Source organism: Phoxinus phoxinus, assembly GCF_949152265.1.
Source record: "Phoxinus phoxinus genome assembly, chromosome: 23".
Taxonomy (NCBI): Eukaryota; Metazoa; Chordata; class Actinopteri; order Cypriniformes; family Leuciscidae; genus Phoxinus; species Phoxinus phoxinus.
In genome coordinates this window covers 10,680,264-10,699,535 of record NC_136898.1, presented here as the reverse complement: position 1 = coordinate 10,699,535, position 19,272 = coordinate 10,680,264, and the positions used below count along the sequence as shown (strand labels likewise).

The following is a 19,272-nucleotide window of genomic DNA, read 5'->3' as shown; positions in this document are numbered from 1 at the left end:
TTGGGGTTTGGTAAGATTTGTATTAATGTTTCTGAAAGAAGTCTCTCTATTATACAGAACCCTGCACATGACATGAGGACCAAAAAATATGTATATCGTATGAATTAACAATTTGTTCCCAGAAATTACTAATACATCAGCACGTTTTACTAATTATTTCCCTCGTTTTGAGTAAATCATGCACACAATAGCCTATAATAATTTATTCCCTCGTTTGACTAAATCTTGGCCATGTTCTAATAATTTGTTCCCATTTTTTTAGTTCAGTCAAAACGCCACGATTTACTAAAACAAGGAGATTAATTATTATATCGTGCGCACAATTGACTTAAAACAAGTGAACTAAAGGCATGTTCACACCAAGGACGATAACTATAAAGATATAGTTCTAAAAATCGTTCTAAATTTTAAAGAATGTCCACCCCACAGGTAGCCTATAGCGATAACGGCACAGAGAAACGATATCGTTGGAATCACTTTCAGAATGATTTTATCTAGCGGATGAACGATAAAAACATTAACAGCCAATCAGAATCCATCCTGCTGTAACGACCTCGAGCATTTAAAGCGACAGGCACGCACTATTATTCTAGATTCTAGATGAAGTTTCCTGCTTAAGAAACATTCTTCATTAACATCAATTATGAAAACTGTTGTGCTGCTTAATATTGTTTTTTTTTTTTCAAGATTCTATGATGAATAGAAGTTCAAAAAGAACAGCATTTATTTGAAATAGAAATCTTTTGTAACATTATAAATGTCTTCAATGCTACAGGTCTTTCGATCGGTTTAATGTGTCCTTGCTGAATAAAAGTATCAATTTCTTTTTTTTTCTTTTTTTTTATCACTGACCCCAAACTTTTGAACAGTAGTGCATATGTGATTAATTCTGATTAATCTGACTTCAGTTATAATCTAATTCAGTTATAATTGATTGACAGTCCTAGATAAAACGTCCAAAAGTGTGTGCTTTAAGTCTTCTCACGCAGAGGTCAGCAAAGTTCAGCAGGAGCAGCAAGGGCAAGCCAGATGTGACCTTTTGCATCCCCGGGAGAAGAGCTTGTGTTCGCGCAAGTGTAAATGTTACTGCTGTGAGAGTGTGTGCATTCATATGGCACTGTGTTTATGTGTTAGAAACAACCTTTAGCCTTTAGACTGAAGGTCTGTCAGTCACCTGCTGCAGACCGAGGTTGGTCTGTGATGGGGAATACGGGCCGCCCAGGTCGTTCCGTAGCAGATTGTCACTGTGCATCTTGGTCTTGAGGCAGGTGATGTAACGGTTGCAGAAGTCTTTACAGAGCTCGTTCACCTTCTCCAGCTCCAGCAGGTGGATCCGCAACACCTGGATCGCCTTCACCATCTGGGTCACGCATTACAAGGAACGCGAGTCATGTAATCAGATGTTTTCAAGTAACTTGTAAAGTAGCACTTTACTTTTTAAATTTTCAACAAAATATCTGAGGTACTTTTTCAAATATGTAACGTGGGTTACTTTGTTTTCTCATTTTTTGACTGACACCTCTCCTGTCCTAGTGTTGAGAAAAATCAGACGTAAGGCGTTGTGTGCGCTTTGTAAACATGAGGGTTATTGTAGTTCTAGACTAAATGTGAACATTTACCCATCTCACTTGCACAACAGCAGATTCAGTATTTCTCTAAATAAATAAACACTTAAATGCACACTCGCACACTAAATGTTTTGCATATGTTAAGTACTACAAATATACTTTATGTATTTAATCTAATACTGTGCAGGTGTAATTTAGTTTTTCCTTCAGCCTGAGGTTTATTCATTTCACTTTTGGTATGAGGGCCTTTACATTTGCCAAAAATAAAACTTTTTTTTGTTAAAAAAAAATAAAAAAAACCTAGCAAGCTAAGTCCAGGTTAGAAAAAGTAACACAAAAGTAACGCCATGCATTGCTTTCCAAAAAAAAAAGTAACTAAGTAATGCAATTACTTTTTTAGGGAGTAACACACTATTGTAACACATTACTTTTAAAAAATAACTTAACCAAAGGCGGTCTACACTAGTGTTACAGGTATTTTACTGGTATTTACGTATACGTACCATTTGACTATTTCAATGACTATTTTAAATTAGCATTTCATTTTATATTTACAGTTTTCATTTTAAATTATAGTTTAAGTTGTTTAAAGCTTGAGACTTTTTATTCGTTTTATTTATTTATTATATTTAGCTATAATTGATCATTATTTTAGTTTTAGTTCTTCAATTTCAACTTATTTCAGTTGCAAAGGCAACGATTCAAATTTTCATTTGAATTTTTAAGTTTTTAATAAAATATTTATATTTAATTAATTTAATTTAGCAAGATGCCAGTACTGAAAATGGAATTTAAGATACAGCATCAAAAAAGAGATGATACAACCTGAAATAAATAAATACATGTATAATTTCATTCATTAATTTAAATACCAAAGGGATGATTTTGGACTTGAAGTAAAAATCTGTTCCTCGAACTAAGCTACAATATGAATTCAGAATAATTTGAATATACAGTATTGTGCACTATAATAGGGGTCACTTTTTTATACTTTATGGTGATTTAGTATACTATTTATTGTACACATTCTGGACAAAAGATAAGCAAATAATGAAGGAATTTCCTTTATTTAGTGAATTATTTAAATATCCTTTAAAAACAAAAACAAAACAAAACCCCCCAAAACATCTGAGCTAGCCAGGCCTCCCTGCCGCTGTTTGCCTGGTTGCGTTGCTTAATGCTACAAACACTTTCGAGTTCTGCTGATACAGTTGGACAGGACTGAACTTTCAGTTCCAACTACCCATTCAAATAGTCACCGCCCAAAGTCAGAACTCAAGGACGACCAAATGGGCTAAAAAATGCTTTGCCAAGGAGGAGATAAATCTGCCAATTACTGCAGCTCGTTTAATCAGGGCTCAGTGCCATCTCTCTGAGGCGAGAACGAAGCGCGGCGCGGGCGCTATAACTGTCGCGGTGAAGAGTTAGTGAACGGAAGACTCGTGTGAGTGTGTGTGTGTGTGTGTGTGTGTGTGTGTGTGTGTGTGTGTGTGTGTGTGTGTGTGTGTGTGTGTGTGTGTGTGTGTGACCAGTGTGTCGTAAAGCACACAGATGCAGAGTTAATTGACTGAGCAGCGCTAGTCGGCCGAGTGCCCCGGTAATGATGAACAGTGACCTTTTTCTTCCTCCTTCCCTTAATTTCTAATTACTGTTAACTGTCTTGCAGGGCACAGAAGAGAAGAGATGATGAATATGAGGGAGAGTGTTAGAGGAAACGAGAACAATAGAGGGAAAAAAAGAGCTACGGACTAGAGGTGGGCGAGTGTCATTGTGACTTACCTCTGACTTTTTATTTTCAATAAAACATGGTTAATTCCTAGTCGTTTTAATGATATTTTAAGCAACAAACTACCTCAGAATTTAAACTACACAGTGCAAGTATGCCAGCAGAGGGCAGTGCAAATGTGACATTTAGGTACAGGAAGTAAACAGGTTTTTAAGAGCAGGTAAACAGCTGGACTTGACACAGATAAAGCAACAAGACACATGAGTGGTTACCAGGTTGTCTAGTTCAGGGTCCTCGCTGAAGAAAGGCTTGTGGTCCTGCTCTTGCTGGTGGACGAAGTTCTCGATGTCGACGTCAAAGCTGGCGGAGGTGATGCATTCTGAGCCCTGTGTTGCTTGCTCACACTTCTCAAACAGCAACGCCAGAAGAGGGAAAAGAGGATGTCTGCCGGACAAAGAAAGAGATCATATTTAAAAAATATTACTGTATTTTTTTATATTATCCATCATTTACTGTATAATACGTAAATGAATGCCGGCTTATGAGCATAATAATTCTTATTAACCCTAATCCTATTTTATTTTGTGTGGTATATATCTTTCCATACATCATGTTCCACATATTCTGAAGGAATTGGAGTATACTGTGGATTATGCAGTAAGCCATACACCAGTATTTAATAAAATAACCAGTTAAGAATAAAATAACCAGTTTAATTGGTTCAGTCAGGACGGATGGCATTACACAGCAGAATATATCATCGTTGTCATCTTCATTTGATTGTAGGCATAAGCCCTGTCTAAAGGTTTCTTCTAGCAAGTTGACATTTGTCATGTTAACAGCATTAACATTTCCTGTATCATCAGAGGATGAATATGTTTGCACTGGTTTAAGCCTGTCCAGAGAGAGGCTTCTGCTGAAGAGCAGACCTAATGAAAGCTCAAATTCACTCAGCTCAGCCTCTTGAAAGCTAAGCCTAGCCTGACATGCAGATTCAATTAAAAAGAAAACAACATCACCACAACAAATGATTAAGGGTCACGATGGAAGTCAATAAGGACAGCATATAAAAAAAAAACACTAGGGAGCAGTAGGATCCCAAAATGAAACATTTAGGAGATGTTTTAGTTGGCATATTACAGAATTGTTCAGTGGTTTAAAAGTGTTTATGGTCCCATTTGATGTTGTCATTGTAGTGATCCTGATTGCATTTGTGTCATATAAACTTATGTCACTGTTTTGGAACAATATTTATATATTTTTTAATGTATCTTTTAATACCAGTTTTTTTGGGGGAAATACTTTTTATACTCACCAAGGCTGCATTTATTTGAGCATAAATACAGTAAAACAAATTATTATATGAATATATTTAGGAATATATTAAAACAGAAAAGTAATTTTAAATGTCATTTATTCCTGTGATGTCAAAGCTAAATTTCCGGCATCATTACTCGTCTTAAGTGTCACTTGATCCTTCAGAAATCATTATAATACGCTAATTTGCTGCTCAAGAAACATTTATTATTGTTATCAATGTTGAAAATATTCCATTATTTTTTTTCAGGATTGTTCAATGAAAAGAAATTTCAGAAGAAAAATATTTTGTAAATCCTGATATTTGATGTTTTGTCTGTTAATTACGGTATATGGATTTAAAAAGATAATACTTACTCGCGTGCAATAGCGAGGGGGCGTTGATACTTTTTCTTATGCATTGACATTAGCCAATCATAACAGTGGCTGTTTACGGACAGCACTTAAAGGACTCGCCCCTTAAAATTGGATCTTTCCAGACAGAGGCTCAGAATGAGGGTTAAAATAATCATTTTCCGCATATATATTTGTTCACAAATCGGACATCATAGCTTGTGCTCTGTTTGTTGCTGCATGCTAGAAACACTGTCAAAATAGCGTCCTATCCTATTTTATTCTATTATATCCTATCTTATCCTATCCTATCCCATCCTATCCTATCCTATCCTATCTTATCCTATCTTATCTTATCCTATCCTATCCTATCCTATGCTATCCTATCCCATATCCTATCCTAATTTGTTCACAAATCAGACATCATAGCTTGTGCTCTGTTCGTTGTTGCATGCAAGAAACACTATGTCAAAATAACATCCTATTCTATCCTATCCTATCCTATATCTCCTATCCCATATCCTACCCTATCCTATCCTATCCTATCCCATATCCTACCCTATCCTATATCTCCTATCCCATATCCTATTCTATATCCTATCCTATTCTATTTTCTTATATCCTATCCTATCCTATCCTATCCTATTCTATTCTATCCTATCCTACAGTATATCTTATCCTATCCCATACCCTATATCTCCTATCCTATCATATCCCATATCCTATCCTATCCTATATCTTATCCTATCCCATACCCTATATCTCCTATCCTATCATATCCCATATCCTATCCTATCCTATATCTTATCCTATCCCATACCCTATATCTCCTATCCTATCCCATATCATATCCTATCCTATCCCATATCCTACCCTATCCTATATCTCCTATCCCATATCCTATCCTATCCTATTCTATATCCTATCCTATTCTATTTTATTATATCCTATCCTATCCTATCCTATCCTACAGTATATCTTATCCTATCCCATACCCTATATCTCCTATCTTATCATATCCCATATCCCATATCCTATCCTATCATATCCTATCCTATATCTTATCCTATCACATACCCTATATCTCCTATCCTATCCTATCCTATCCCATATCCTATCCTATCCTATATCTTATCCTATCCCATACCCTATATCTCCTATCCTATCCCATATCCTATCCTATCCTATCCTATCCTATCCGTGTTCCTGTGTGTGTATATTTTTTTCCCTCGCGGAGCCTGTTTGAGAGACTGAGAGAAGCTGTGAGACTGGGTGAGGGGCCCAGGCTCCGGCTGTAACCCACCACTCTCATTTGCAGCCTTTAATAGCTGGCTATATTAGACTCTAATCTGCCTGATCCCAATTTAATGCCGCTCCCTCCAGCTGACGTGACAGGAATACTAAACAGACTCGCAGTGCTAAGCAGCGAGGCGATCTGCGCTCCCTCCGGGCTCGTCCCGCTCCCCTCCGCCGTGCCAGTCCCTCTTCCTCTCTCCCCTCCCCAGTCACAGTAAATCCTGGAGGGCATGGCTGGGTTATCTCTCTCCTTCTCTCTCTTCGCAGGCCTGGATCATAACCCGGACACAGCCCGAAAGGCCCAAAGCCAAAGGATGCTATCAATTTAGCTCTCTGAGGATTTGGCAAGTAGGCTGAGGAACAAACTACCCAGAAATTAGAGCATAAAATCGAATTGGAAAGTTAAGCCACAAGGTACAGGTTCATCTGAACACTCACATTCCCTGGAGTGAGTCTAATAAGGCTGCATTACCTTCATTAGGAGGTTACATTTCATAACATTTATCTGCAGCAGAAACTGTGAGCTTTTTGGAAATTTCAGTCAAGTCTTGAATACAAATGCGATGATGGACGAGTAACAGCTCTTATTCTGAAAAGAACATTGCATTATCTCAGATGACATGCCAATCGCAGTAAAATCTTTGTTACTAAAGATGGACAGAACACTTAGAGCGGTTACTCTATAAACTAATTGCCTCGGTTGTTTCGAAGGCTATATGAGGGTAGAAAAACTTTTAAATGTAATCTGATCTCTCGGAGCACCTCCAGACTTTTAAATCTCTTCATCTCTGCGGTCTGGATGAGGCAGTGTGCCTCAAAGTGCAGAGCTAATCGGTTAATCTTTCAAAATGTGCCGGTTAAAATGAAACACTTAATGCTATTTGTCTTTAACCTTTAGTTATCACCTCTCAACTCTTGCGGGAGAGACTGTCCAGGCTGCCATCCTTCAAACGTAAAAGTGTAGGCTCATATAGTTGGAAACTGAGGGGCCATTAGAAGGACTTTTACATTCTATGATGGGCAAACTACTGATGTACTGATGTCATTAAAAAAGTAGCCAAAGACTCTTTGAATTCACTCATCAGATAATCCAGATCAAGACGTCTTTCTTTTGCATCTTTTGAGCTTCTGGCTAGACATAAAAACAAATGATTGTACTAATGTAATTCAAATAACAAACAAATGATTCTTATGAGTAGGTTCTTGTAATGAAATACAGTTTTGGTTCCCATTGACTTCCATTGTATGGACAAAAAATACAATGGAAGTCAATGGGAACAGAAACTGTTCTTCAAAATGTTATATTGTACAATGTATTCTGCAGAAAAAAATGAAAGTCAAACCAGTTTGGAATGACATGAGGGTGAGCAAATAATGGCAGAATTTTCGTTTTTGGATGGACTATCACTTTGGTTTGAAATAACAAAGAAACAAAAAAAAAAGCCTAACTTTAGCCACTCTGTGTTTAAGACCACTCCAAATCATGACATGTCTTTCTTTGGCATTTTCTGCTTTCGATAGCTAAGCATAAAAACAAACTAGTGTAATTCAATTCACAAACAAATGATTCGTATGGGAAGGTTTTTATAATTAAATGAATTAGTAAAAAAGACTCACAAGCTCCAAAGTTGACTAATTGAATTGCTGAATCTGTGAGTGGAAACTGAATTAACATCTCACTTATTTACTGAACTGTATGGCCACAACATATACAGAGAACTGCGTAATTAATGTTGGTTTCTAATTTAAGCATGAAAAAAATGTGCAAAAACAAACACACTAGTAGTCTGATTCACAAACAAACGACTCTTTTGAAAAGGTGGTTTTAATGAAAAAAGAAAAACCAAACTTTAACCACTTTAGACCTCTCATTAGATAATAGAAATCATGACGTGTCTTTCTTTTGCTCTTCGGTGGCTAAGCATAAAAACTAAAGTAATTAAGTTCACAATGATTCGTATTAGCAGGTTCTTACATTGAATCAGTCAATGGAGTTGTCTAATAATTGAGTTGCTGAACTCTTCCGCTGACTCTTATGACCAGGTGCTATAAATCATATGAATCGTTAATGAAGAGTCACAAACTCCAGACTTTAAAAAAAAAAAAAACACTACATTTATATAACCAGATTTACAATGGTAATCCTGCTACCGTATGTTGATACAGTCATCTTATATAGCACTGCGTCTGTACCTCCTCAAACATCACGAGGCACCTAGAGCTGGTAACATGCCAGAACAGCGAGACGTTATCTGCAGTGCAGAGGTCTCAGGATGAAGGCAGCCGGGGAACTATTAACCCATAAAAGTGTCATTTAGTGAGATAAGAGTCAGCAGAACTGACCCTGCGAACTGACGATTAAAGTCGGATATGGCGTTTTTATTTCCATTCAACGAATGGGTTTCATCGTCTTAGCTAATGAGACATTTAAGGCTTAGTCTTATTGGGCTTACCTGTTTTTTGATACCAAGCTCAATATTTTAGCACAGAGGTTTCAAAGATTAAAGCCCTCGAAGATTAAAAAAAAATAAGTCAACAGCAAAAAAATAAATATTTTCCAAGAAACGGGAAAAAAGCACATCAAAGCAATTGCGAGTCCAAAACTAAAGCTGGACGCATTTTCATGCTAGCTCTAGCTGCATTTGTTTTGGTATCGTGGTGGGCCACCCACGGGCTGCTGGGGAGATGGGGGTGTGCTCTCTGTGTGCTCACCCGGTATGTTTGCCATCCTAATCAGGGCGAGCCAGTGGCTGCTGGCTTTATTAAACCCAGTCTGCGGAGCTCCCACGCTGAGACCGCTCCTCACACACACATATACACACACACGTTCACATGAACACACACTCCCTCCTCCAGGCTGCATGTCTGGAGCTCAACCTGTATTGGGGGCGCGCACACACAAATATACCACTCGCCATCAGGGTTTATATGGGACCCCTACTGCTGCATTTCAATGAGTGGCGCTGCTCTTTTTCAACTGTTTTCCCCTCTCTCTCTTTCACCTGCAGGGTAAAGGGTAGCTGCGGCCTGTTGTCATACACAGCCGGGTCTTTTCATTGGACAATAGGTGTGAATATAGAGGTTAATAAATACAGAGATGCCATAAAAGCAATCAAAGGTTTTTAACATGCTACTGTGTATGAAGAATAAATGATCAGTGCTCACCAATGTAAAAGTTGCCATCATGATGCTAGGCTGTATAGTTTGGTTGCCAGGATGTTGCTATAAACAGTGGTTGCTAAGGTGTTCAAATAGGTTTTTAGAGAGCTGCTATACATTTGATGTTCGGTTGCCACTTGTCAGAATGTTGCTACATGGTTACTAAGGGGTTCTGAGTTGTTTTTAGAGTGTTGTTATGCGGTTGATGGTTTGCCAAGACAGTGATACTGTATGTGTTTGCAAGGCTTGTCTGGGTGGTTTTTAGGGTGTTTCTATGGAGTTGCTAGGATGTTCTGGGTAGATTATTACTTTGTTGCTATGGCTGGCCAGGGTGCTTTTTAGTGTTTTGCGGTAGCACTTTATTTTCCTGTTCCCCATGTACATACTATGTACTTATTATAGTAATTGCAATAACTGGGTAATAATTAGGTACTAACCATGAACATACCCCTAAACCTAACCTAGCCCATGTAGTTACCCTATATTACCCAGTACGTTCTAAGGTAAGTACACTGTAAATACACGTATACTGTAAAATAAAGTGCCACTGATTTTGCTGTACAGTTGCTAGGGTGTTCTGGGTAGTGTCTAGGGCATTACTATATATTTGGTAAGGCTGATTTGTAGGGTTTTGCTATACAGTTGCTGAGGTGTTTCTGGGTAGTTTCTATGGCGTTGCTGTGACTTGTCAGGGTGATTTTTAGGGTTTTACTATACAGTTGTTAGGGTGTTCTGGATAGTTTGAAATGCTGTGGTCTGGGTGATTTTTAAGGTGTTGCTATGTAGTTGCTAGGTTGTTGTGAGTGTTTTTTATATTGCTGTAGTGATGTAGGGGGTTGTCATTGCATTGCTACTGTATTAGGGTGGTTTCTAGTCTGTTGCTATGACATTCTGAGTAATTGCTAGGGGGTTGGTCTCTGGTTTCCAGGGTGTTGCTATACAGTTGTTAAGTATTAAGTAAAGTTTATAGAGTTGCTATGGGGATCCGAGTGGTTGTTAGGGAATTACTACTGTATGTAGCTGCTAGTATGGTCAAATTGAGTTTTTAGACTGTTGCTATGCAGTTGCCAAGTCTCTATGAAATAATGTTCAAAAAATATAGAGATTTGAGCCGTCCTCTAACCCTGAGCAGTTACATTTCCTTAGCAAGCACAGCTAACAAGTATTAGATTCATTCACATACTTTACTAGCTCTCGCTAACACGAACACACACGTTCAATCTTCAGACAGTCAGATTGGGTTCGATCTTCAGACAGTCAGTCTGTGAAGTTCAGAACACTGTGCACCCTGGAGACACAAGACAGGATGAAATGGAATAAAACTCGACGTCTACGGTTTTAAATTGAGGAACAAAATCTTACTCGGATATAAATGTGCCCTCAGAGACTTCCTGAGATACTTTGAGTACTATTTACCATAATCTGCCAGTAACAATCTAAAAAATACATCCTTTAAGCCGGGCTCAGACTACAGGAGTTTCAGGCTGATTTATGGCCGATTTACCCCCTCCCGACATACAGTGAAAAAAGCGTGTCCAGGGCATCGGTCATTCCGATGTTTGACCCAGATTATCTGGTAATGAGAGGCATTTACAGGTCAAATCTTTAACCTCCCGATCTGCTCGCGACACATTGGGGTCGACAATATCAAACATGTTTGATATTTAGGATTTTAAATCGGGATGATTACGACTGTGATCACGTCAGTACTTCTACAATAGCTAACGAGAGACAAGTCTACAAGGAGAAGGAAGTGACATAACTTTTTTAAATGGCGACCGCGAAACAGCTGTACAGTTCTGGTGGACAATGGAAATGGAGGAACGGCTGGTCGAACACAACTGCCTTTATAATGTCTCCTCATATAATGTCTGCAGCAAGTTGCTGCGACACAGTATCCATTTTGTTTACATCCGTTTCCCCGTGAGAACACAAGCTAAATCTTGCATGCTAATCCTAAGAATATCTTGTTGTGTGACGACTAGCCATAATTTTCAAATCTTTTAGTGTGTGTAGGTTTAAGATTTGAAAGAAGAAAACGGTTGAATATTCTTCTTATGTGCGTGATGCAACCAGATTTCACAATCGGTTAAGATTTAAAAACTCCTGAAGTCTAAGCCCGGCTTTAGCCTGATGCTCATGATTTAGGACTGATTCGCTCTCAGGATAAATCTATGGCTTGGATAAGATGACTTACTCTGGATGGTATAGAAATCGCAACACCATTAGTAAGAGAGAGAGAGTCGTTAAGATGTTGGGCACCAAATGACTGCGAGAGCTCCCCAACAGCGAATGTAAACAGAATTTATGGTGCATTACAGCGGCTGGGGAGAACTGGCTCACCATTTCCTCTCTGGCTGTCAAATTAAAAGCACTCCTGTTGGGACTGATATGCGCTGCTGCCACTGCTGGGTCTTCTAAAGCTGTTCTCCAACTCTCTAATTTCCTTTTCCTTTTCGGTTTTCTATTCCCTCTTTCTCTCTCTCCCGTCAGTCCATGACACCCCTGATCCACTGGAGCTCAATGAAGACAGCATGACTGTGCACCACAAGACTGAAATCCAGTATCAATGCAAATCCACTCAGCACCCGCCAGTCTGAGTCATGGCGAGAAGGGAAAGAAACACATAAACCCCATTCAGATGTTTCAATAACCTAATATAAGCACACCTATGGGGGTCTGAACAATATACATAAACATAAATACTTGAAAATATGGATGCTGAGAGGTGCAAAGCATTCTGTACAAAACAGATTAAATATGGATTACAATGGATACAAATCATGAATATATATTGGTTACATTTGATTTGCTTATAGTAAAAGCCTAATTTATTTAAACTTTGGATGAGTCGATGTTATAATTTCTGTGCCTGAGGAATGAAGAATTGAATTCCTGAAAAATGTTAGCATTTTCACCAACTATTTTTCCCATTAGTTTGAGTTTTAAGTTTATCTACAATTTAATTTAATTTATATAATACTTGTATTAAATTTTTCGGTAATAAAAACATTTGCTGGGTTTCTTTGTTTGGTTCACGCATGCATGAAACTCTCTGACTTCACACCTGAGTTTCCTTTCCATCTCGCTTTTATCATTGTGGAAGAGTGCTGAATTTTACACCCTCAGGAACTTCTTGGATACATATTACAATTTCATCTCCTGAATTTTATTGGAGCTAATTTTGGATATGTCGCAAGTACCCCACAGGAAAGAGACCCCCTGCCTCGTTTCTAATAAGAAGAGAAGGTCTCGGATGCTTTAAAAGAGAGTGCAGTAACTCGTTAAGATAATTACTGTATCGCACATTTATTCTACTGTTAATAATTAAGCAACACATGCCAGAGCATAGATTCAACAACTCAAACTCGCAATAATGGCAATTAGAAAAACGAAAGGTGCGGAAATAAACACCAACCTGCCAAATTGAATCAAAACAATACACGAGGACGCAGTATAAACAAACAGCTATGAATTATTATTTTTTTGCTCTGTTAAATGCCCATAATGATTTGGGAGGTGAGATGCATGTTGCTTTATACTCTGCATAACAAAGTTAGGGGTCGGGAGATTTTTTAATGCTCAACAATGCTGTATTTTTATAATATCAAAGATCAGTTAAAAAAAAAATATATATAGGCTATAGTATATAAATTTATTTTATTTTTTTAAATGAAATGTATTCCTGTGATCATAACTCCAGTCTTCAGTGTCACATGATCCTTCAGAAATTATTCTAATATGCTGATTTATTGTTTTATTATTAACAAATTTTAAAAACAGTTATGCTGCTAAATATTTTTTTTGTGGAAACTGTGTTAAACTTTTTCATGGTTCTTTGATGAATATAAAGATCAAAAGAACAACATTTATTATATTTACATATATATAATAAATATTTATGCATAATGACTCTGAGGTGACAAATATTTTATACAAAGCTACTCATATTTATGTATACGTTTTATAAGTATGTTTTTCTGGGAAACAAACCCACAACCATGACGTTGCCAGCGATCCATTTCTGTTGTGCCTCAGCATGTACACGGTTGCTTGGCCAATACAAATGTATGTTCTGAATTTAAGAGACTGGGCAATTATGAGTAATTACAATACATTATTCGCATCCATATTTTACATTGATTTTTCATTTAGCAGATATGTAAAAATGAATTTCAAATGAGGTATAATGAAACATAATGAAATATCTAAATATATCCCTATTATTTAATTACATTACATTTCTTATTACTTATTTGTCTCATTCTTTTTTTGTACAGTATTTTTTGACACAAATTGCATTAGACACCTGACAGTACTAGATATCAGGTCTAATACAAATTCTCTTTGGTTTCTATTTCACCTGTGCGTTTTCAAAGTGCCGGATGAGGATCAGAACAAGTTATAAGTGATGGCTCTCTGTTGCGCCTTAGAATATTAAGGCGCACTTAAGATGTGTCATGTAGGATGAAACCAGAAATCTGTGTGTATGAGAGAGAGAGAGAGAAGGAGGTGGTGAGATATATATGGCGAGTGAGAAGCTGAGTATATGTGACTAGGAACGAGAAGGAAGTAGGAGCAGACACTATGTGTGTGTTTGTGAAGTAGTGTGAATGTAGGCTGAGTCTGGGCTTTATTTTCACACCGCCTGCAGGCCGCCTCCGGCTGGCTGCTCACATCAAAGGCAGTTTTCTCTCTCTGAGGAGCTGAGAGACTGAGCCCCAGGCCTGCCCAGGCCTTCACAGACCTGCCTCAGGGGTTAGCGTCAAACCACGGGCCTCTGCCACGCCGCCGCGAGACACCGCTAATCATAGCCAGCGCCGAGCCGGTCGAACGAGCCCTCGCGGCTGCCTTCACACAGGACCCGGTGATGCTACGATATGCATGCGGCTCGCAAACAGCCGCGCTGTGATCAACCGGGAACGGGAGGATTGGGAATGAGGTTTTAAGTATTTAAAGTGTCAGTGTGCCATGTATTATTTACTTCATGAATAAACGAGGAAAATATGACTTATGCAGGCGTGTTGCTATCCAAATCAAGCGTCTAGTCTGTATGCTTGTATTTAGATCAATATGTTATGAGGGTTTCAAATAACTATAAAACCGCATAATTTATATCTGATGGAACAATGGCGTACAGGTACCTATATAATATTCACTGGAAAAATAAAGGAACACAAAAACTTTCATACTTTGTTGTATATTATTAGGCTACACACATTAGGTACCGTTGAAAAGTTTTGCGGTCAGTATGATTTATTTTGTTTTTGTTTTGAAATAAAGAAAGACTTGTATTCAAGCAAGGACACAGAGAAACATTTAGAAATAGAATAGAACATGTTAAATAGAATAGACATTTATAATGCTACAAATTATTTATTTTTCAAATAAATGCAGTTTTTTTTTACTTTCCATGCATCAATTAATCCTCAATAAAATATATAATGGTTTCCACAAAACTATTAAGCAGCAAAATTGTTTTCAACATTCATAATAAGAACAAAATCAGCAGAATGATTTCTAAAGGATCATGTGACACTGAAGACTGGAGTATTGGCTGCTAAAAAAAAAAAAAAAACATAATATTGTTTTTGTCATAATTTTTTTTTTTTATATATAGGCTATATTCAAATAAAAAACAGTTATTTGCAATAGTTTTTTTAATAGTATTTCACAATATTACTGTTTTACTGTATATTTTATTATCAAAAACAGGCATCCTTGGTGACCATAAGAAATGGCTTTCAAAGACATTTAAAAAATCTTAGCAACGTTTAACTTTCTAATGGCAGTGTATGCCATCCAAAACAACATTGCATCGTGTTGCCCGTCATTGCATCATACAAGCACTATTCACATTTTCTTCAGAGAAAGTAAAAATCTTGATTTTCTGATACTAAATGATGTCCTTAATAAGAAGTTGCACTATTGCACAACGCTCACCTGTAAACGGCTCGTTTGTCTGACTCCAGTTGGGCTTGAGGGTCGAGCGTCACGCTGACCGGGGCGGTCCCAGCCGCTGAGCCTGCAGAGAGGTGGACATGCTGGGCCTTCGAGTTTTGCTGCGTAGTGCCTGTCATCTGAAAAAATACAGAAAATCAGAAGAACTGCAGAATATTCTGACCATATTACACACAAACATTTTCATTTGGACCACTGCAGAAAACACTGGCATCATCACTGTTTTCTGCAGAGCTGCTTTATAGCTGAGTTGAACTTATTTCAATTGAACATAATTCAATAATTGATTAACTTTACACAGTTATTGAATCAAAACTGAACTGACTTGAGCTGAACAATGACACGATTGTCTTTTTAGAGTTCGACTTTTTAAATTCTGTTTGCAAGATTAATTAAATCATTATTATCCTGTTAATCTATATTGTGTAATGCGCTATATAAATACAGGTTTTATGGAGCGTTTTTTCCATTTAGGAGATACAAAATTAATCTACTAGCATAAAATGGTTTATACTGTATAATAAATATCCATGTAGCAATACTTATTCATGGATAATCCAGTGATTCAAATATTTTATAAATGAAAGGTACATCGTCATATTCATTTGTGATTATTTTCTTTTTTTTTCTTTTGAACTTGGACATAAACCAAAATAATATTACATAACAGTTAAAAAACAGTCCCAAACTAAACAGTAAAACTGATATATATATAACATAAAACGCCTAGTTCTAACTACAAAAATTCAACTACAACTGATTTTAATGTGGTAAAAACTATGATATTGTTTGGCAACCAAAACAAATTTCCCCTTTTGTGTTCCACTAAACTCATGCAGGATTCGTATGTCATGCCAAATATGACAATTAAACTATTCCAAAAATATTAAACTATTCCTTTTGTCACAACGCCGTGTAGATGATCAAACTTTTAACACGATGATGAAGAGAGAATGCAGTCTTTTAATAAATCCAAAGGCATAAAGTTAAATCCAAACAGAGAGAGTGATACACACACGTAACATAGACGATACCCGACAATGAAACAACTGAACTTAAGTACTGTGATAATGAGTGCGCAGCTGAACACAATGAGTGACCAAGACAACAAAAGACTAACTAAAGGTGGTGAAACACAAAAAGTCCAAACTAACAGAACCGGGACACCTTTAGATTTACTGTACGATGTTGGACACCAATCAGATTCTCTTCTTAATCAAATTCAGTTTTCTTTACAGAATTCTTGGACTTATTTACAGCAATTCAATCTGTAATAATCTGTAATAACATGCGTTTGAAGAGCATGCAACCCATTCTGCTTTTACCCTGTCCACACTGATGAGATGCTGTTCAACATCATCTTGCTCATGTGCATGTTATTGGTGCCTCACATCCAGGCACTGTCGTCTTATCAGATTTAGTTTATTAACGCTTCACTTTCATGCTTTTTTTTTTTTAGCTTTTATAGAAGTAAGAGCGGAAATGTGCATGTAGTAATCTGGTTTGTTATCTTTTCCGCATTGGAGGAAAAATGGCACACATCCAGATGAAGTTCTAGAAAAACTTGAGGTAAAAAGCTAGTAAGGAAAAAAAAACCTCTCAGCATACATATTCAGGAAGGCACTTCCGATGTGTCTGCAATCTCTCGGTTTGCCCATCTTGACAATGTAAGACCGTTAGCGGCTGCAGCATATGGTCTCATTAAAATCTGGAATCTAATTTGAGGCACTTGACCCCTAAATTTTTACGTAGGTCACCTTCTGCAGGAATATGTTCCACCTAGTCATCAAATAAAACTCTGGCAGTCGAGGTGGGCAGAGGTCTTGCCCTCGCATTTGAAACATTGTCAGGATGCACAAATACCCTGTTTAGGATGCATTAGTGGGAGAGAGAGTACAACTCTCCTGTTGTCTACGTTTTCCCATCTCTCCCTGTCCTGTTTTTTCCTCTTTTGTGATGCAGCTTTGAAAGCAAGCCCCCTCCTGTCTCCCTCCCCAGAACCAAAATGGTTTAAGGGAGGAAGCTGGAAGTCTTAATCCCAGCCTCAAATAGGAAATAAATTAGCTTCTTCACACTTAACTAGCTCTCATTTGCATGTCTCCACCAGCGCGCTGCTCTCTTTTCCCCAGCCTCTAATCCTCAGGGCGGAGGGACACAGCAGCTGGACAGGGAGAGGGGGACTCTGGGACAAAAATGTAGCTCTGTGTCCCTCTGATTACCTCAGGACAAGCACAATGAAGATTTCACATGCTAAATGTTGCACAGGACCACAAATGCACCTTTTCGACGTCCACAGTTGGAGATTTGAAACAACAAACAATTTGATTCGTTGTTCTTATCATCTTCCAGTCTTGTTAGGCTTTTTATGCTTTGGGTAGTTACTGTAAACAGCATGACCAGGCTGGGAGACCATATTAAACCAGCTTACACCAGTAAACTATCTTAGGCTGGTTTAAGCTTTTTTATTTCAGCAGGGAACTCATTCAAGGATGAGCTGTATATGCATCTTTTGTAACTGGTCTGGATTATAAACCTACATCTAAGGTGGGTCTATGTATTTAATAATGCATTAACATCTGTCTTTAAATTAGGTTTCCCAAATAAACAGAAAGTTTGTCACAGCCTTTGCCGTTTGTTTGTTGACTGACCTGTTGGCTCTCCTGGTACGATGGTGGTGGGACGCTCTGTGTGGCCATCATGGTCAATGCTGGTGCTGGGGACACATGTTGCATCATGGGATAGCTTCACATGGAGACCCTGAAGGAAACAACAATGATGTAAAGGATTATTGAGAGTGTTGTTGTATGACCAAAATTTGTACCTACTGGCATATTTACCAAAAGGAACATAATTACATATAATATATATATATATATATATATATATATATATATATATATATATATATATATATATATATATATATATATAAATAAAGACAACAAAAATATAAATAAGTAAATAAATAAATACATTTCTCAGTTATTTCCTAAAACAATTCCAAGACCCACCACTAGGTGCTGCTGTACTTAAACTGAAACAAACTGATACAATGTTGGAAGAAATTAATATGTTGAGTTGTTTATATAAATCATTTTGAGGCCAGCGATTAAATCAAGGTCTGCATACAAACACTATTTGTAATCGAAGCCTTGTGCTCTACAAACCTAACGGCAGAAAATGTACAGGTTAAAGTACCTAAAGTGTCCATTTAATGCAATTTTGTACACCAACTATTATAGAAGTTATATGAATAGATGAAATAATATATATATGAATAATAGTACTGAATCCATTAAGGCATTAGTAACAAGTTTGAGAGACAACAATCTAACAATTTAACACAATCTAAGTTTGCAGTACGTCTGTCAAGAAAACAAAATAAGCACCTTGAGGTGCAGGTACATGATGAGTTAGTGTTTTACTAAGATAAACATGACGACCCCAGCAGGCCAATCAGTGGCTCATTAGCTCTGTTGTCAGAAGAGTAATTGACACTGGGCAAGAGAAGGCTGGACCCTGGGGATGGTGCACTGTGGGAAACCCTGACTACAGATAATTGGCCCCTTGTTACCGCACAAGGACCCCTGAACCCCGTTTCTGAGTCAAGTTTTATCAAGTATCACACAAATGTTCTTTACTCTTTCTGATCCATGTTAACTTGTCTGTACCAATAATTCTGGAGGTTTTCGTTCGCTCACATTTTGAAATGTCATATCATTTTAAATTTGAGTTGAATTTCAAAACGAAACCGGAAAAATTAATAAAAATTTTTTTTCCAGATTTTAAAAAATAAAAGCAAGCATAACTGCGACCCTATAGCTTTCTTGTTACAGTATATACACTTACCGAGTCTGTTAGGATATTTCACATCTGTCTAAGTGCTTTAAAAATAAGTTTTAGTGCCATCCA

The 19,272-nt window shown here is 37.4% G+C and overlaps 1 protein-coding gene across 1 annotated transcript in view; it reads right to left on the bottom strand.

The window, feature by feature from the left end:
* The window catches only part of pknox2 (pbx/knotted 1 homeobox 2), a 70,495-nt gene that overhangs the window by 6,458 nt on the left and 44,765 nt on the right, over positions 1-19,272 (bottom strand). Inside the window, exons 3-6 of the mRNA XM_079600132.1 lie at positions 18,009-18,117; positions 15,343-15,479; positions 3,567-3,738; positions 1,175-1,360 (exon numbers count right to left, since the gene is read on the bottom strand). Coding sequence (XP_079456258.1) covers positions 1,175-1,360; positions 3,567-3,738; positions 15,343-15,479; positions 18,009-18,095 — 582 coding nt within the window. The 5' untranslated portion in view covers positions 18,096-18,117. The remainder of the gene's footprint in view (positions 1-1,174; positions 1,361-3,566; positions 3,739-15,342; positions 15,480-18,008; positions 18,118-19,272) is intronic.